At 43.2% G+C, this 20,841-nt stretch overlaps 1 protein-coding gene across 2 annotated transcripts in view; it reads left to right on the top strand.

The window, feature by feature from the left end:
- MAP3K20 (mitogen-activated protein kinase kinase kinase 20) overlaps nt 1-20,841 on the top strand; it is a 187,291-nt gene that overhangs the window by 138,712 nt on the left and 27,738 nt on the right. For both annotated transcript variants that reach the window (XM_066575837.1, XM_066575838.1), the window contains exons 12-15: nt 10,304-10,348; nt 17,224-17,254; nt 17,340-17,479; nt 17,941-18,003. In XM_066575837.1, coding sequence (XP_066431934.1) covers nt 10,304-10,348; nt 17,224-17,254; nt 17,340-17,479; nt 17,941-18,003 — 279 coding nt within the window. The remainder of the gene's footprint in view (nt 1-10,303; nt 10,349-17,223; nt 17,255-17,339; nt 17,480-17,940; nt 18,004-20,841) is intronic.

Raw genomic sequence — 20,841 nt, 5'->3', positions numbered from 1 at the left:
ACTACCTGATCTCCTCCAGTTTGAGAAAAAACACGTTTTGTCAAGTGGCAGGCAGGATTGAATTCCTTCTATCTCACCTGTTTTGGGGCTCTGTATCAGAATAAAGATATATATTATGAAAGTGAACACTCACTTTAAAGGGATGTTTTCCTGAGAAAGACATCCAATATATGTATGATACCCACTTCCGACCCTCACCCCCCAAAGGAAAAAAAAAAATTGAATAGTGGTCTTCTGTTCCCTTCAGCGCCATACATTTTGAATGCAGCAGTGAGCATGTCCTGCACTATGCATAACAGCATATGACTTTTGTCTGGGGTGTTCTTTTAAAGGCTTTAAAAACTTTAGTCTAACAAAAATCAATAAACACGCTTTTTTTGGTTCCTGCAAATGATGCATTTATAAGTTTGTTGCATTGAGTTTCCTTCTCATGCATTTAGAAAGCTTCATACTTGGTTTGCAGGCTCTCCTACAATCAAGGTTCTGACTGGGCGGTGTTCCTTGCCTAGATCAGCTGTTCTCTCTCAAGAAGGTGCAGAAGCTCAGCTTCGCCTCCCCTCTGTTCTTTCACAGGCTGTGTAACATAACCACGCCCACAAATCTTACACAGCTATCTCTCTGCTTATCTCATCCTCTCTTTAAGTAGCTGCTAGTCCATTCCCCCTCACTGCTGATAAAAGCAGAAAATTCACCCAGAGTGAATTACAGCCCTTTATAATGGTAGCTTTTTCTGCTCTCTGTCCTCCTGATCTCCTCCACCATCACCCAGCACTGTCATACAGCTCTCTGTAATAGGTCAGTGCAAAGGCAATGAATGAACATTATCAACAGCAGAGCGAACCAACATGTCAGTTTACTCTGACTGGAGGGGTACAACCAGAATAAATGGTGGCTCGCCACAATACTCCAAAGACAGACAGTTAATGAGGATGATTAAGTGTAAATTTCTGCTTAATTTGGTTCGGGACAAATCTCCTTTTTCGGTTCAGCTGGATAAAATGCTAAAACAGTTGTAGACTTAAGAGGCATGAGGTTCCAACTGGCAAGGAGAACACTGGGATGCCGGTGAGCAATGCAGCGATTGGGACCAGAGAAGAAGTTACTAGTTTACTGTGACTGACAGAATTTGCTAAGATTTCCAGCCTCCAGTCTGCAGTGCCTTGGAAAACAATACAGTCAGAGAAATCAAACATTTAGAATTTTTTTGTGTAAAACCAATTACAAACAAACTTTATTTCCAAAAACACAAATTAAAAAAGGGAAAAGGTATAAATGGCCTTTAATACAATATTTGGCTGGGTCCAGTCAATCAGGACTGCACAAGCCTCAAGATCACTGATTACACTGACTTCAGACTTCTGCTGTTTTGCCTGATTGAAGTGTGTGTTTTAGGCAATACTGAGGTAGAGTAGCTGCAAAGTTGAACATTTGATCTCATCCTACTGTAAAAGGCCATAGGCACAATGTCCTGGGAGAAATAATGATAAAGCAAGGGTGGATGCAATTAGAGCATGTGCTCCCGTTCACATCTCTACTAGTCCAACACCATGGATCATTAGATGAACAAGTCTTCTCTTTGAGAAAAGAAAAATAGCTGAACGAAAGAGGCCAGTTGTGCATCGGATACTGACATTTTATGATTTTTTTTAAGATATTGCCATTTTTTTAATACACTTTACTGATGAAGAAAAGATTGTTACAATGTCACAATTTTAAATACTACAAAGTGTTATCAAATGATAATTGTAGCTGATAAACAATTTTAAATAAAAAAAATAGCTCTAAGTATTTTAATTTCATTAAAAACACAAACAGAACAAGATAACGGACGGCCTGCAAATATGGAATACCTCCAGTGAGGTACTACCTAAAAACTCAATGAGCTTATGTAATGTCAACACAAGGTAGAAGAATAAAGTGGTGAATGTATCCACTTCCCCCAATTAACAATATATTTTGCATAGTTTCCATGCATCCTTACTAATATACCCTCCAACCTGCAAGTGTTGCTAACATAGGCAGTAAGCTCAGCCATCACAGGAACCATAGGGTTTTTTTAAATTTTTCAATCAAAGCCTTCACTGCTACCAGTACATGGAAGACTATGGTCTTAACAGTAGGGGCTAAACTTACAATGCCTATGTGTAGAAGTGCTAAGGAGCAGCTCCATAATGTTGGAATATGTTTTACATAGGAATTTAGTTTTGTTCCAAAAACAGTTAGTACTTGGGCAATCCCCCCAAAAATGTGTGTTCAGGGTTTCTTTGCCACTAAAGCATCTCCAGCATTTATCTGAACTCATAGGATAAACAGCAGGAAGGGTATAGGAGTGAGATACCAACGATGAAGAAGCTTCCTTGTCAATTCTAATGAAATGTACATTTTGAAAGTGAGGTTGTTAATGTAAACGTTTTATTCAATTCCTCTATCCCTATAAAATTACCTAGATCTATTTCCCAATAAAGTAAGCAAGGGGGCCTCTTCCCCAGAGATCTATCCAAAATAACCATATAAAGTCTTGAGGTGCCTTTGGAAACTTTATTAACATTTGAGAACACTAATTGAAGCCTAGTTTTGGAGAAGAGAACCCAAATTAGGAGTCTGAATAATAAAATGGCGTATTCTAAGGAATTTATAAAAATTAGGAATGTGAAATTTAGCTGAAATGTCATTAAAAGACATTGGGTGATTACCTTCCCATATATCTGAGATTGAAATGATCCCTGCAGTGATCCAGTTATTAGTTGAGATGTCTGGGATAATAAAGGGTTTCACCTGTAAAGGTAATTCAGGCAGTCTGAAGGGGATAATAGATTTGGAGATTATTCTGCATTTCCATGCTGTGATGCCAGCTTCAATAGTAATATAAGGAGATTTAGGTACAGAAACTCCCACAGTTATTAGCCATGATACAACATCCCCAGGTACAGAGTTTGGAACCATTTTTCCATATTCGCCCAATGTTTTGTGACGGCGTTGGGTTTTCAATGTCTGGGTTGATCAGTTATTATCGTACAATAATAAGATACATGTGGTAAGCCTAATTCCCTCTATGGATGCGCAGATATAAATTGTGGACTGTCATACGGGGGGGGGGGGGGGGGGCGTTGTCTAAACATGTTCATTAAGAATTATTTGTAGTTTATGGAGCAGAGATAGGGAGATTCCTAAACATATAGATTTTGGGAATTATTAGCATCTTTCACAGCCGGCCGCTATATGCTACATTGTTAGAGAAAAATCTGGTGAACGGGCGCACAAACGTTTGATTTGTGCGCCCGTTCATATGGTCTGGTGAGGCCGAGCTCACCAGGCCATCGTCGCCCATTTCCCTTCCCTCCCCATCGCAGGCTAATCTTTTGTTCCTCCCCACTGGTTCTGTGCATTGGGAGGGGGCGGAACGTGGTGGAGCTAAGCGCCAGTCCGCCCCGCCTCCTCCCATTGATGGCTATGGACAAGGGGCGAGGAGAGGGCGGGCACTTAGCTAGCATTGGAGCCCATGCAGCGGCCAACGTATTCTCGGCCCAAAACATAGTAGCAGGACTATGTTTTGGGCTCGACGTAAAATCGCCCGGCGCTATATTGGCTTGCCTGGGTGTTTTTATGTCTCAGAAATATGCCCATGTGATCTGCTGCATTGGAATCCAATGCATCAGATTACAGCGTATATCAGCCGGCCTTGAAAACGGCCAGCCTATATGCGCTCATGTGAAAGAAGCCTTTGGTATATACATACCAAAGATTTGAGATTTAGTGACGTTTAGCTTGAGATACTGCTAAATATATTTAGCATTTCTAATACTGCAGGTAATGAGGTTTCTGGGGTGGTAAGCTCTATAATTATGTCGTCCGCAAACAAACCGATTCTGTGTTCTCTTTCCCCTATGGTAATTCCAGATGCATCTTTTGTGTTCCTTACCCATTCCGCTATGGGCTCCATGACAAGAGTAAATATTAAAGGAGATGTCCCGAGGCAGCAAGTGGGTCTATACACTTCTGCATGGCCATAATAATGCACTTTGTAATGTACATTGTGCATTAATTATGAGCCATACAGAAGTTATAAAAAGTTTTATACTTACCTGCTCCGTTGCTGGCGTCCTCGTCTCCATGGTGCCGACTAATTTTCGCCCTCCGATGGCCAAATTAGCCGCGCTTGCGCAGTCCGGGTCTTCTCCTCTTCTCTATGGGGCTCCGTGTAGCTCCGTGTAGCTCCGCCCCGTCACGTGCCGATTCCAGCCAATCAGGAGGCTGGAATCGGCAATGGACCGCACAGAAGCCCTGCGGTCCATGAAGACAGAGGATCCCGGCGGCCATCTTCAGCAGGTGAGTATGAAGACGCCGGACCGCCGGGATTCAGGTAAGCGCTGTGCGGGTGGTTTTTTTAACCCCTGCATCGGGGTTGTCTCGCGCCGAACGGGGGGGGGGGGTTTAAAAAAAAAAACCCGTTTCGGCGCGGGACATCTCCTTTAAGGTTGATAACAGACATCCTTGCTGAGTGCTGTTGGAGATGTTAAATGTTTTAGAGGTCTATCCCGATGTTAGTACAGCTGCAGATGGGAGGGAGTATAGTGCTATAATTGAGTCATATGCTACTCCAGATATCCCAAATTTGAGCAGAATTTCACTTAAGTATTCCCAATGGACTCGGTCAAATGCCTTCTGTACATCGAGGAAAACAAGCTGAGAAGGTGTCCGAGTTCTTTCAATAAAGTTAATAATGTTTACAAATCTACTGTCAACCTAATACCGACCCTTAACAAATCCTACCTGATCTTGGTAAACCAAGATGCATGCATAGGAATATGCATAGGAATATATGGGTCTGCAATTTTGCTCCCATTAGTTCATAAACCAGACGGCTGCTCTGTAGGATATCTTAAAGCCACCGCCGAGCCTTTTTCATGCATAGCAGTTTTTCTGCTTGCATAGGACTATATGGGTCTGCAATTTTGCTCCCATTAGTTCACAACTAGACGGTTGCTCTGATACCCTCTCTCCGTTGTATTTTGGAGGGAGTTATCTATATAAAAATCTTTGGGTCACAATTTGACTCCTATAGTCTTTGTCTGTTGGTTCCTGATGAGCTGTCATATGGGCAGCGAAACGCGTTGAACCATTACGAACCATGAACCACTAAATAATCATCTTTTGTATCGTGATTTTTATGAACACCTTAGAGAGATGTAATTTCTCTCTCTTAGGATGATTATCTAAGTAAACCTTCTTTCTAAAGTCTAGTCTCTCTATACCTTTATGTGACGATTCTATCATCGCCACATCTTTATGTGTAAGTCATATTACATGTATGTTGTGAGCCTTGTCTATATTTTTTAAAACTCAATAAATAAAATATAATTTTAGCCACATCTACTCTGTGAAGAGTTCTAAATGTCAAAGTAAATTGGTCTGCCACTGTGATTTAATAGCAGCCAATCACAGAGCAGCTTTCATGTTACCTCAGCGGTATAATATATGACAACCAATCACAGCGCAGCTTTTATTTTATTTCAGCAGTGTAATATATTTGGTAATAAATTAACATAGCATTAATCAGCATTGGCGTCCTTCGACGTATTTATGCATACATTCTGTTATTATCTTTTCTTACTTAAAATGTCCAGTTTTCTATTGCACACGTTCTGTATCGGGTACCAGGGCTATATATATATATATATATATATATATATACACATACACATATACATACAAACATATATAAAACGCACAATCTGTTTGTGTAGTATACAAATCCACAGTGCTGGTCCGATTTGAGTGAAATTTTGCATCAGTGTTCTTCAGCATGGGGAGACGAATACTGGCGGAATTGAAAACTCACCTTACACTTCTGAGGTAAAATAAAAGCTGCACTGTGATTGGTTGCTATGGGCAACAGCCTTTTATTTTGGACAGCTTTCATAAGAGTGCGGTGCGGGGCTCATTGTTGTGGCTCACTTTGCATATTCCAGGACTGCAATTCATAAAATCGCCGTGCAACACATGGGTATATCAGCTAGTATAAGATGTTTTGGAGTTATCAGCTGTAGATTTGAGACACAATGCTAATAATGCAATAGATTTATTATTTTGACTAGAATACCAGGCGTTAATTTTCCACAGCACTTCTTCATATTTATATAAGCCTAGTTTATCTTGTAGCTGATCTTGGATGTTTGGGCTTATTCACACGACCATGATTTTGGCGCGTATGATGCCCGCGATAATGGAAGTGTGACACGTGGTGAATGGAGCCAATGAAAGTAAATTGGCTTTTATTGATCCATTTACATTAGTGTATGAACACTGTGTATCGCGACTTACCGATGCTGGATTGCAGCTGCAGGTGTAGTAGCCAAGCCGGTCACTCGAGAGAAGTCAGAATAGCCGGAAGTCATTATCGGGAAGTCACAGTATGCAGTACAAATGGATGAGATGGAAGCGTAGTCAATGGAAGCCAAAAGGTCAACAGCAGTAGGTATCAGTATGCTTGTAGAGGAGCTGGAGGAAGAGGAGCTTGATCAAGGTGGTGGAACACAATAATGCAATGGAAGCCATCTGCACTGAATCCGGCTCAAAAATAGAGCATGCTGTGATTTTCCACCTGCGAGCAGAAAAATCACAATTGAGTTCCCTTCGCGGGCATGGAAACCTGCTTTCACATTGCAAGCTTATGGCAGGTATTTGCTGCGGAATCAGTAGGACACCCACTCCAGATTCACAATGCAAATCCGCCCGTGTGCATTGGGCCTTATTACCATTTATTTCACAAGAAACCCCCATTTTTAGGGAATATTGCTGACACACAGAATTTACGTGGCAGTAGCAAATTTACAACGTTTTGCTAGAATGGCCAAAGATCAGTAACAATCCTAGCCGCCAGCATCAGTTTATCTGTAAAATGGTAGAAATGTAAATTGGCGATAACATCTCTTGGAGTTGGCTGGAGGTTTAGGTTTTGGTATTTGGTGCACATGGTCTATACAGTCTGAGGTGTATGTGGAAGGACCTCAACAAAGCAGTCTGTGAAACATTCTGCAAGCTGCTCTGCTTTACCTGTTTCAGGGCTGCCACGGAATTGTATGTTGTTACGAGGAGACCAATCTTCCAAATCCGCCACTTTCAATTTCAGGGCAACATTTTGCACCACTTAGCCCCGCCCCTGTCCCACCTCCTTTCACTGCAAATAGTGCAGAGGGGCAGAAAGGGGGTGGAGAGGAGGCAGAGAGGGGGCGGAAGCTCAGTTCCTGCTCCTGGCTCTTCCACCCCCCCCACCCCCCCTGCAGATGAGGACGATGTATATCGGCTTGGCGTGAAAACCGACTGTATATCGGCTCGGTTTTCACGCTGAACCGATCTACGGTGCCCTCATCTGCAAGGGGGTGGGGGGGATGGAAGAGCCAGCAGCAGGAACTGAGCTCCCGCCCCCTCTCTACCCCTCTGCACTATTTGCAATGAAAGGAGGTGGGATTGGGTGGGGCTTAATTCCGAGAATTAGCCTCGCCCCCGTCTCGCCTCTCCCCATTGCAAATAGTGCAGAGGGGTAGAGAGGGGGCAGGAGCTCAGTGCACTGCTCCTGGCTCTTCCAGGCTCCCCCCCCCCCCCTGCAGAGAGAGATGACGTATATCGGCTGGACGTGAAAACCGAGCCCATATACGTTCGTGTGAATGCAGCCTTAAGCTGGGCTCACACAGCCGTATGCATTAAACCCTGCGTTACACACCGCTCTGGATCAGCGTATGGCACGCTGTCATGTGCAGTCTTCCTGTGTTTTTTCTTTTTTAATTTCCCGCGCTGTCACTCCACAAAGGTGCGTGTATACACCGCCCATAGACAAATTCATTGCATATGGCTGGCGTTGATTACACACCCATAAAGAACAATGGGCTCATGCGTAATACTTGAAAAATAGAACATGTTGCTGGTTTTATTTTGCACTTGTGTATTACGCAATGATCACACACTGTAAGCGAAACAGCGTAAGGCAATGTATTTGATTGCCTGCAAATTACTGCGTCCCGCAGAGAGTGATTGTAATGAAGCAAGTTCTGTTAAATAATGTGTTCCCGATCAGATATAACGTGTGCAGTCACCATTAGGCCTCGTTAACACAACGCTGTTTTAGTGCAGTATAGACATGTGAAAAGATTGCGGCTACACTGCATTACAGATCAAACGAACAGGTGATTTCCAGTTATTTTAATTAGTCCAGTCACATGATCCGAGGTGCGTGTTTTCCAGCTCCCATACGAGTCTATAGAAAGCACGCACCAAAGATAGGTCAGGTCCTATCTTTTTTCGCGGCACGGGCCTTACATGCGAGCTTTGCAGTCACATGTCCCATCTTTGTTAGGTGCAAGTATTTAGCGCGTCTAAAATTCCTTCCTCTGAACGGTTCTATAGTAAAGCATTGGTTCTAATAGAAGCACTCTATTGGCGTCCCTCTAATGCACTAAGACAGCGCTCGTGTGAATGAGGCCTTACAGAGTTAGCGGCAGCACTTACATGTCTAGCAGGCTTGGTCCTGCTTTCTGCACTGTGAGCTCCAGCAGAGGTGTAAGAGGGTGAATTAGCAGAGCTTCCTGGAGAAGGCTCAGGTGATGAAGCAGGTGAGGACATTTGTGGAGCTGCAGCACTACTGCCCTCTGATTCAGTGAGCATGCTGTGACCTTGTGGAAGGAAAGAACTTTGTGAGGCCGGCCTTACATGAGCAGATCTGTTTTTGCGAATTCCGTGGTAAAACATGGGCATTGAAAGGCATGCATTTTTGATTTTTCCTTCACACTCAGGCTGGATTCACACAAACGTATATCGGCTCGGTTTTCACGCTGAGCCGATATACAGTGTCCTCATCTACAGGGGGAGGAGGCTGGAAGAGCCAGGAGCAGGAACTAAGCTCCCGCCTCCTCTCCGCCCCTCTGCACTATTTGCAATGAAAGGAGGCGGGGCGGGGGCTAAGTGCCGAGAATTAGCCCCGCCCCCTCTCATTGCAAATAGTGCAGAGGGGCGGAGAGGAGGCGGGAGCTCAGAGCACTGCTCCTGGCTCTTTCATCCTCCCCCCCCCCCCCCTGCAGAGAGAGACGACGTATATCGGCTTGGCGTGAAAACCCAGCCGATATACGGTCGCCTGAATCCAGCCTGATAGATATGAATTGCGGATTCTACAAGCGGAAGAAAAATCGCGACATGCTCTATTTTGCCGAAGACATTGATGTCAATGGAGGCATCTGAACCGCACCCCATATGAAATTTAAATTGCGTATATGCTGTGGGTACCTGCACCGTCGCTTAGCCCACAGCTCATGCGCAATGTTAATTACAAACACACAAAGAATATCTGTACTGTGCATGACCCCCTGTGATACTTCATGGGCCACCGTGGTACAGTTTAGGGAGGTACCGGCCAAGCTCACCGCCAGAATTCAATGCGGGCCTCCCACATGCGGAATCTGACCCACTCATGTGAGCCCGGCCTGAGTTTTGCAGAGGTCAGCTTATTTTTGGTTTTCCCCATGATGCAGTAGTACTAGAAGAGATATGTGATCCAGTCGGTCACCAAGGACCCACAAAGGATGCCGTGGGGAGCTGAATTTTAGTCCAAAGCAATGGAGCTAATGAATGTGCAGCTTATTCCATGTGCTGCAGTGCACACCCCAGATATTGCAATTTTTTATAAACTAGATACTTGCCAGCTAAAATGTTGTCTTGCCAACACACAATAAACATGTCCAACCCTACACAATCATTACCGCTGACATCTGCATATTTATTGCTGGTGAGGCTGTTTGAGAAGAGAGACTTTACAGTAGATGACAGAATCTGAGTAATGTCTTTATCACTATGAACAAAAAACAATTTGGGCACATTACTGAAAAGAAGGATATAAGAAGTCCCAAGCCAGGGAGACTGACTAAGACCTTAAAGGGGTTGTCCCACTACTAGCTGCAGGAAACAGACAACTCCATACATTGTACAGTGGCCCAGACTGGTACTGCAGTTTCTTTTACTTCAATAGGACTCAGCCTGCAGTACCAACTTGGACCACTGTACAATGTATGGAGCTGTGTGCTTCCTGCCCCAAAACAGCTAGAAGTGGGACAGCCACTTTAAGGTCCATTCAATGGACAAGAATGATGGTAAAACATTTTTTTTCACTAAAATATGTACATGAAGTTCCAAAGGCAGTGATTTGTTGAGTTGAGTTAGAAGACATGTAATCCCACAATACCATGTTCTCCTAACAAATGTGTGATCAGAAGGAAAGATTTATCCAGCAATGTCTAACCTTTTGTCTTTTTTTCTGCAGCTGCTGCCCTCTTTTGATATTTGTGCATGGACTGAGGAAGATGTGGTAAGTTATATTGAAACATATTGTCTTTGCATTAATTATGCAGATTATTAAAAAAATCATTGACCGAGTTTTAATTTGACCAAGGGCAACCTTGGAGCTTGTATGTTCTGCCATGTAAGTGTGAAGTGACACCAGGTACTCTGGATTCCTTCCATACAGCATAAACATCCTGATAGATTAATTGGCTTTCTATGAAATTAACTATCATGCATTTATCTAAATTGGGGTAATTAGATTACAAGCTCTTAGGGTAAAGGGACTTATGCCGGGGTGTAACTATAGAGGACGCGGTTGCACCCGGGCCCAAGACCCTTAGTGGGCCCATAAGGCCTCTCTTCTCCATAAAGGAAGCCTAGTAGTATGAATAAAGCATTATAGTTGGGGGGGGCCCTGTTGCAGATTTTGCATTGGGTACAGATGGAGAAGAGGGGGGCTCTAGCTGAACTTTTGCACCCAGGCCCCTGAGCCTTAAGTTACACCCCTGGTCACTAATGTGAATGCTAAAAATATTTGTACAGAACTTCTGTTGGCAATATATAAGGAACCAGAAATAAATGAAATAATTAATTTTGTTGCAAACATATACAGATAGCCCTGTACATTACTTAGTGGCTATGATTTACAACCTGTGACTGTCCAACTGATGCAAAAGTACAAATCTAATTTCTCTAAGGCTGCCTGTCCACGGACGTTGCGGAGATCCGCCGCAGGATACCGCTGCCCGGGAGCAAGAGCCAGCAGACGAATCTCTGCTGCTGCGATTTGCCAGCCGCGAGCGGAGAATCGCAATGACTCTCCACTCATGGACAGGGTGGCTGCGCTCTCCATAGCAACGCTATGTAGAGCGTTCACTGCGTTCCCCGCGGCCGGATTATCACGGCGGGGAACGCAATTCATACCTGGCCGTGGACAGGCAGCCTTAGGGCTGTCAGGCCGTGCAAGGAGTTTAGTTTCACAATGTCTGGAGAAGCACAGGTTGAAGGCCACTACTTAAAGAAGATGTACCTTAGGGTGCCTACCCACTTGCGATTTTTTTTCCTGTGATGTTTTGCGTTTTTTCTCAAGAGCAATTAGTATAGAATGTGTTCTTGTCCATCTGGGTTTTTTTTCCGTTTCGTGGGGTTTTTTCACATAGGAACTGTCAGTTGCATATGTGTCCTTATTTTTCTCTTAATGCACCCATGATTGTCAATGGAGGGCTGCAAAAAACGCCGCGGAAAACGCTCGAAAATCGGCAACGCAAGTCGGTAGGCGCCCTAAATCTAAAGTTATCTACTACAGAACAGAGGATAACTAACATGCACATGCTTTTCTCCATTCATGCGGGGATCGTTCAGGCCTCCATTCTTAGATCAATGGGGTCCGACTGCTCGACATTGTAAAATGGTGCCCTATCCTATGAATACGGCATAACTCTAGGTTTTGGTACAACTCCTTTAAAGGGGTTGCCCATTTGTAAAATATCCTTAGGATAGGCTAACAGTAGCAGATTGTCGGAGGCCTTCCACCTGAGATCTGTACTGATCAGCTTTTCGCCAGGCTGATACACTTGTGCGCTAATCTGATTTCTATAGGAAGCAGACAGCTTCGTTCCCACTGCAGTGGCCAGGTTTAGTATTACAGGCAAAGTTCCAATTTACTTCAATGCTTGCAATACCAAACCTGGCCACTTCAATAGGGACAAAGCTGTTTGCTTCCTGTAGAAATCAGCTCCGTTCACAAGCACTCTGGCAAAAAGCTGGTTGGCGAGTGTCCTAGGCAGCAGACTCTTGCTGTTCCATTGATGACCTATCTTATGGTAGGCCATCAATAGTTTACAACTAGATAACCCTTTGAATGGAAACTATCAATAATCTGTTTTGCTGTCCATTGCAACTTATGACTTGTGAACCAATGTTTTTCCAGAACAAAAAAAATTAACTTTCAATAGGATGAATATTTTGGAAGCTTCAATGATTTTCCAGTTACATCCCATAAGGTTTTGGGAATTAGAAATGTACTGCACAAAACTATGTAGTCACAGCAGAGCTGTCAGACCACACTAATTCCACAGTATGTCTACATAGGTATAGCTGTAGGCCTCATATTCATTGTGACAATGACCTTCATCTTATAGTTACACTGATACATGATGAGAAGTGTAATGCTATTAGCTTAGAAATCAGTGAATAGCAGTAGTTCCATCCACACCCCTGTTGTGCTACTTACTTTTCTTTATGGAATCTCAGACCATTTTTGTTTAAGAAATTACATGTATAAAGTCTTCTTATATGGCGCTTCCATATAGTAACAACTTTCAGGGAACTCTGCATAGCGGTTCCCTTAATTAAAACGACCCAATGGACCTGGACAAACAAAAATGGCCTCACCAGCTTCTCTGACTACCTGCTGCACACTGTGCATTAGTATGCATCATTAGTCTAAGCCGCTACAGGCTGTTTTGATTGGCCAGTGCTGCCAATATGAGCTCTTGCCCTATCTTTTGACGGGGTACGCTGGAAGCTCCCATGGAGTTCTATGGGAGCTAAAAAAAATGTGGTTGGAGGGAGTTTAGCTGCGCCCAACGCTGGGAAAAGAAGACAACTTCCCCTATTTAAAGGGGTTGTCCCGCACCGAAACGGCTTTTTTTTTTTTTTTAACCCCCCCCCGTTCGGCGCGAGACAACCCCGATGCAGGGGTTAAAAAAACAAACCGCTCAACGCTTACCTGAATCCCGGCGGTCCGGCGTCTTCATACTTACCTGCTGAAGATGGCCGCCGGGGTCTGCTCCCTCCGTGGACCGCAGCTCTTCTGTGCGGTCCATTGCCGATTCCAGCCTCCTGATTGGCTGGAATCGGCACATGACGGGGCGGAGCTACACGGAGCCGGCATTCTGCACGAGCGGCTCCATTGAAGAGAGCAGAAGACCCGGACTGCGCAAGCGCGGCTAATTTGGCCATCGGAGGGCGAAAATTAGTCGGCTCCATGGGAACGAGGACGCTAGCAACGGAGCAGGTAAGTAAAAAACTTTTTATAACTTCTGTATGGCTCATAATTAATGCACAATGTACATTACAAAGTGCATTATTATGGCCATACAGAAGTGTATAGACCCACTTGCTGCCGCGAGACAACCCCTTTAAGCATTAGCAGTCATTCCAAGGATTTCTGCCATCCGAGGGATTTCTGCGTTGCAGCGTATTTTTTTTTCGCCAGTACTCCGCAACCGCCTGTGTGAATAGATAAGAAAACATTAATTAGGATTGGGACTGGATCATGGCTAATCTTCTTTCATGCGATTTTTAGCCGCGATCGGCCGAGCATAAAAACACATACGGTCGTGTGAAGAGGCCTTATTCAAACAAACATGCGAGGAAGAGCTCACAGGATCTCATTAAAGGAGTTGTGCCATGATTACAAGTTATTGCCTATCCACAGGATAAGTAATAACTTGCAGATTGGTGGGAGTCTGACTGTTGGGACAACCATGGATCCTGAGAATGGGGCCCTGGCACATCCCGAACTGTAGGCAGCAGTCACACATGTGCGCTGCTATTTCAGTCACTCCAGTAGCACCGCTGGAGATGACCAAGTGCTTGATCTCGGCTATCCCTGGTGGTCCATTGAAGTGAATGGAGCAGCAGTATGCAAATGTGACTGCTGCTGCCCACGCTACATCAAGGGCCCCATTCTTAAGATTGGTGGGGGGCCAACTGATAGGACCCCCACCAATCTACAAGTTATCCCTTGCCCTATGGATTAGGAAAAACGTGTAGTCATGACGTACCACAATTTAGGCCTCATGTCCACGGGCTTTAAATCCGCAGCGTTTCTCCCGCACGCTGATCCGTGCGCCCATAGGGAGGCGGATGTCATTTTTCCTGTCAGGCACGGATCCGTGTGTGGGGAAAAAAAATGGACATACTCCATTTTCGTGCGGGTCTCCCGCGGGGACGGCTCCCGCAGGCTTCTATTGAAGTCTATGGAAGCCGTCCGGATTCGTGGGAGACCCGTACCAGAATTAAACTCACCTGCTCCGGACGATGTGGTTCTTCCCTTCTTCGCGGCTGGAACTTCTTTCTTCGGCCCGGCAGATGTACCCGGCGCGTGCCACGCACATCCGCCGGGCCGAAGAAAGAAGATCCGGCCGCGAAGGAAGGAAGATCCGCATCGTCCGGAGCAGGTGAGTTCATTCTGATTTTTAGGTCTCATGTCCGCGGAGCAGGAGGGACCCGCTGCGAATTCTACATGAAGAATCCGCGGCGGGCCTGATTTTCCCCGTGGACATGAGGCCTTACAGTGGAATTTGCCTTTGTGCAGAAAAAGCTGCACCAAAATCTACATGCCCAACGTGCAGATTTTGATGTGTAATGGAAAATGCCAGAGATTCCACATCAAAATCTGCATTTAGACATACAGATTTTGGTGCAGATTTCCACTGCAGCAAATTCTGCTACAAATTGCGGCACAAGTGAAAGCACCCTGATTCAAAAACAATGTTCTGTATGTGATAAATTTGCAATTATAGGCTACATCTGAAATGGAGCAAATATTTAGTTTCCAACACTCTATGATAGTAAACCAATTCTTTTTGGGCACACCGGAAATCTGTTTGAAGATTGCATTGTAGCAAAAATTTTAAAAAAACTATAAATAAACTTGCAAATAATTCGGATCAATAACTAGTAATAATAAATAAATAACAGATTTGAAATCAACGGAAAGTCACTTGTTAGAAATTTTTAATCAGGGGGTTCTTGCAGTCGAGTTTCTAGTAGCAAGCTATTTTCACTGGCTCAGTGGCACACCATCTGCAGAAATTGGTTTTACAGTGTGACAGTAATTATAGGTTAGTTGCCTGTACGACTGGCTTTTACAATTGCATTTCCAACAGGCTCAAGGCAGGATACTGTTTGAAAGCTGTAAGAGTTCATGGAGGTATTCCTAAACTGCTCCTAGTCTTCAGGTGTGGAAGGTCCAAGGGGCTTGTTTGACAAGTGAAAAAAACGGAGGGCTATAAAACTGAGCTATCATTGCTTATTTCACTGCCAATATTGGTATCAGTGTCCTGGGTAGCAGGATAATAAAAGGTCCTGCTTGTAGCATTTTCTAATTACGATGATAATATTCTTGGGTTTCAGCTGTTGCCACCCTCAATAGCAACCTGTATTTTTTTTAAACATCTTTTTATTGGCATTTAGTTCTAACATAACAATGAGAGTAATAGAAATAATGATACATTACATTACAATATGAGCTTGTACATAAACCTGTAAGATTCTAGTGGTTAGAGCTTCCAGTTACCTATATTCCATTGTCAGAACATACATTTAAACTAAAATGACAAGACATGAAATAAAGAAAGGATACAAAAAAAAGGGATGTATTCATATACCTTACATAACGGCTTAAATGTATCATAAACACCCTAAAACGTAACTTCGGGCCTAGGACTCTTCACTCTCGTCTAGAAGTGGGTCATATTCAAAATATAGTTATATTAAATAGAGTTATTTGGAATTCCTCATAGCTTAGACATACAGTTTCAACCTCCTTAGCTGGCCGGCATTTTCCAAGCTGAGGTACCAGGTAGTATCCCTAAAGCAGTACACACATGATCAACCTGTATTTTGTATGAAGTTGAATATGTTCATTATTTTTATGCATGTTTTTGCAGAGAACAACTTGTCTCTAAAGAGAATTAAAAATCTCGTTAGAGATGAGACATTCGATTCATGAAATGTGATAAATCTTTAACCATTATTAAGTACAAGTGAATCGATTCACAATATTGAGGACCAAGTTGTATTTACTGGTGGCTAAAGATTGGTGAATTAAAAGGAAGCTATCATCAACTATAAGCACCAAAAACTAACTATAGATGAGCGGAGTCCTGGGAGCCTCTCTTCATAATCACCCAGTCCCCCATTACTGTAGTGTTCCCCAACGAAGCAACCAACTTGACTCTTTTCACAAGACTGTGCATGCACATTCCCATTCATCTCCACGGGAGCGGGCACAGCCTTCTAAAAAGAGTCAAGGTGGTGTGCTCACGCTGACTTCACAGGGGGACTCTGAAGGAACGGGGAACCGAGTAAGTATAAAAAGAGGCTGACTGAACTCCACATCACCTATACTATGAGCACCATAACTTACTTGGTGCTTATAGTTAATGATGGGCTCCTTTTAATTTTTACAAATCATGAACTTGGGGAATTAAATGATTATTTCTGCTTTAGTGAGAGTTAATTAAACTGCAGTGACCAACCTAACCATGGGAAAAGGCCACATCCTTCCCCGCAACCCCGTGTCCATTTATGTATAGGTCAAGGTGCCTGGCTGTGGCTTTATGACATAGCAGATTAAACAACATCCTTGTCTTGAGATCCTGCAGAGTCTTTAAATATAGAGCCAACAGTAATGCAGAGCTGCAGAAAGGCAGCACACATATGGTGTGACAAGCACAGCCAACTCATCGCCAAGGCAAGAACCACCAAGCTGAGAGTCAAGTGCCAACACAAACACCAAATATAGTGCAGACAATTCACATGAATACAATACAGAATATGACTCTGTAAAAGACGGAGGACGGACAAGTGTTGTTCTGCCCTATTTCTTGTAGTTTCCTAATTTAGCACCTTTTTTGCCAATCTCATGTGGAGCCCTCTCCTGCCCCAAGTGCACTCTTTACTTCCTACTAATCTACCCCTGAAGTCCTTGACACTTTTGATATTCACGGTCAGCGCCAACAAATCTGTTTGTTTCCCATTTGTTTGGGGAAGATCAGCAGATATATAATGTTACAGAATAACAAACCCAATGACCCGACGTATTCACACAAATGATCATTTTATTAGATGAAATCTAACGTAGTTTTCGCTTCTGTTTTTTCACAGTTTTTCTGGATGCAACAGTTGGTGAAAACAGGTGGGTTGTGAAGTCCTTTTTCATCTTTATTCTATCTTGCCTATGTAGCGTGCAACTCACTCTGTTATCCTTCTCTTCTTTCTAGATGACAACTCTGGTTTGCAGAGCATTTATGCCCTTCTATTTAAGGAGCACCACATTACTGGAAAGAGATTACTCTTACTGGAGGAGAATGATCTGAAGGATATGGGCATAGTGTCTAAAGGTCATATCATCCATCTGAAGGTGTGTAAGATGCTGTTATAGAAACACATTCTCCGAACTCATAATATAGATCCATCATAGTCTGCCTTCTCGGAAAATAATAATCAACATGGTAGAGTCTTGGCCAAACTGTAATGAGGGTAGAGTAATAGATTGCGGTTAACGTGCAGTAGTAATCCACCCATTGAGTTTGTGTGAAATGATTCTTGGCATGTTCTTAATACAGTCTATGTTCTATTTCCTTACTATAGGGTATTGATCCTCTGCTCTTGCACACAGTTTTTGTTAGAATCCCAGCATGTACTTCCATGCCTAAAGTGTCTGACCCATTGGTAGTTATATATACTGAGATCCATTTTAATAGGTCTTCCTTACTAGATAAATCATGATATCATTATGTTCTGACTGAAAACATTTAATAAATATTGAAATAGTATTTTTCTAGTTTTGTGTAATTCAATTGTTATAACTTTGTTTTGCAGGCTGCAATTGAAAAATTGACATATGATTACCTGACTGTGTTTCATTTCCCTCCATTAATGAAGGTAACTTTCTATAAGTTTATTCTCGTGCATATGTGGAGAATCGGGAACAGGATGGGCCCACATATTTCTTTACTTGCCTATTACAACTCGGAACTTGTAAGGAACTGTAATGTGGTCATGTATATTCGGTCTTAGAATCTTAACCCATATCTCAAAGAAGATGGACAGTGTTCATATTTCCTGACCTGACATTTCAATTCATCCCAAAGCTATTCAGTAGGGTTCAGGTCGGGACTCTGTGCAGCCAGTCCAATTGTGGAACATCCATATCCTCAAACCAACATAAAACAGCGTTGGATTTGTGACAAAGCGTGTTGTCTTCTTGGAAATATTACTGGCCATTTCCAGAGTATTGGCACATTGTCAGCAGCACATTATTGTCTAGGATGTCAGGATACACCTCTGTGTTCATGGTTCTTGCCACTACAGTCAACGGACCAAGACCATGCCATGTAAAACAGCTTTGGATTTGTGACCAGGCGCGTTATCTTGTTGGAAGTATTGCTGACCATTTGCAGAGCATTGCCACATTGTCAACAACACATTATTGTCTAGAATGTCAAAGTACACCTCCATGTTCATGGTTCTTGCCACTACAACAAACTAGCTGAGGCCATGCCACATAAAACTTCCGCAGGTCATAATGGAACCTGAGCCATAGTTAACTGTTGGCACAGACACTCAGGCACAATGTGTTCCCCAGGTGTCCTCCACACTCAGGGACATCTATTTAATTTGTAGATGTAGTAGCATGATTTGTCCATAGAACGTTCTTCCATTGCCCAACTGTCCAATGAAGTCGCTCCTTGCACTATTGTAGACGGGCTGATGCATTGCACTTCATGTTGGACAGCTTGTGTGCAGCGGTATAACCCGTATATCTAGTAGCATGCAGTTTCCATCACAAACTATGGCTGATACATGTAATGGTCTGCATCTTATGTAGCATGGATTAGGACATGTAATATGCTAATAAGACACAATCCATTCAACTGATAGGGGTGCCCAAATACTTTTGGTAGGACAGTGTACTATAAAACCTGTGACTATGGCTTCCTTTTTTCACTATGATGCTATACTATGATCTTTGATTGTGTTCTGATCAGCATACCATCTACATGGCTGTGTGTTCTACTTTTCTTTGCTTGGTACCCAATAAAGCACCTATTGCTTTTTGACACTGCTAGAAGATTATTGAGGAGTGTCTTACATTATTAATCTGCATCTCGTCTCTTCACCTTGAATGATAGTATCATCTAAATTTTGTATACTGTATATGTCTCCTTTAAAGGTAACTGTCAGCTCTTATTTTTACCCCTAAACTGCCAAAAAGCCTTATTACATACATTGATAATGGTTCTAATCATCCAATAAAGCCAAAACTGAGAAATACGTTTTTTTTAATTTAAAAAACGTGTACTATATTTAAATTGCAATTCAAGAGTCATCTGAATGTCCAAATCAGGACAAGTCAAGCAGCCAGGACTCCAACACTACCGCTCATGGCTTGATTGGCATCCCTTCAACCACTGTAAGTCATCGTCAGCCTCAACCAAATCTCGCGGATGCACTGTTGATATGTACCAACTGAGCATGCACAGTGCATAGAAATGCACTGTGCCCAGCGGCATTACTGTGCCGCACATGCACTGGATTATGTAGAGCTATCAGAAGAGTATTCCCAGAGTGTCATCCTCCCTCTGAAGAATGAAACAGCAGTGACATTGGACACAATACACATTGCAGCTGTCACAGTGCGTCAGGTGTATCTAGTTCTGGTTATGGGCGCAGGTCGGATTTGACGTCATGACATCAGAGTTGGACCACATGATGTGCCTGTCGGCATAGGCGCAGCGTTGTTTTTGTCTGACACTATCTTCCCAGCTGAAAAGCTGCTGATAGGCTGGTTGAGCTGTCCATCATCTCAGCCAGCCTATCAGTTGTTTTGGTGATTTTTTTAAACCGGCCCTAGGTTACAGAGGTATCCTGGTCAGTTTCAGTTAGGCCAGCTTTAGTTACAGTATTTGTGCGCTTGTCATTGTTGCATTTATTTTTGCAATCCCTTCTGTATATTTCCTGACCCATTTGTGGATCTCTCGTTCCTCCCTTTCCCTCTGTAACTCCTGTGTCAGTATCATTCTATCTTCCCTGTCCTGTCTTTTGTCATCCATTTTCTATCTAAGGACAGCTATGGAATCTAGTAAGGTTTCAGACGTAGGGTTGCCCTTTTCAGGGTTGTAGCCTTGCTTTAGGCAGGATCAGTCATGAACAGAGTAGGGTGAGATTCCTCTTCCCCCATCCTACATCTTTTCCATCCACTCTGTCTGGACCACCTCATTTGCTCATCTCCTATATCTTGTAAGCCTCTCAGTCTGTTCATGCTTTTTTCTTAAAGACTGTGAATCGGTTGCTGTCTTAGACATGGGTCAGACATAGCATCAGCACTGTTCATGCTGACTATTACATATCAACAGCGCACGCACAAAATTTGGTGGAGAATGGTAATGATGTAGAGTGCTAATTAAGCCAGGAGGGGAGAATTGGACCCCAGACTGTGTGACTCTTCCTGATCTGGATGATGCCCAGTTGACTCTTTAGTGGTAATTTATATATGGCTTCATTGGAATTAGCATATGCTTAGAAGCATTATTATTTCATGTTATAAGGCATAGTGGCAAAAAAGAGCTGACGGGTTCCCTTTAAGAGGACCAGCACAATGCTACAGATTAGTGATGGACAAGCTCAACAAAAAAAGCACACATTGTAGCATTTGGATACGTATCCATTACATTGAATCAGATCCCTGTCACACTCACATTCAGCAAAAACTAACCGTTA

Source organism: Eleutherodactylus coqui, chromosome 8 (assembly GCF_035609145.1).
Source record: "Eleutherodactylus coqui strain aEleCoq1 chromosome 8, aEleCoq1.hap1, whole genome shotgun sequence".
Taxonomy (NCBI): Eukaryota; Metazoa; Chordata; class Amphibia; order Anura; family Eleutherodactylidae; genus Eleutherodactylus; species Eleutherodactylus coqui.
The sequence above is the reverse complement of the archived record's forward strand: the minus strand, read 5'-3'. Positions and strand labels throughout refer to the sequence as shown.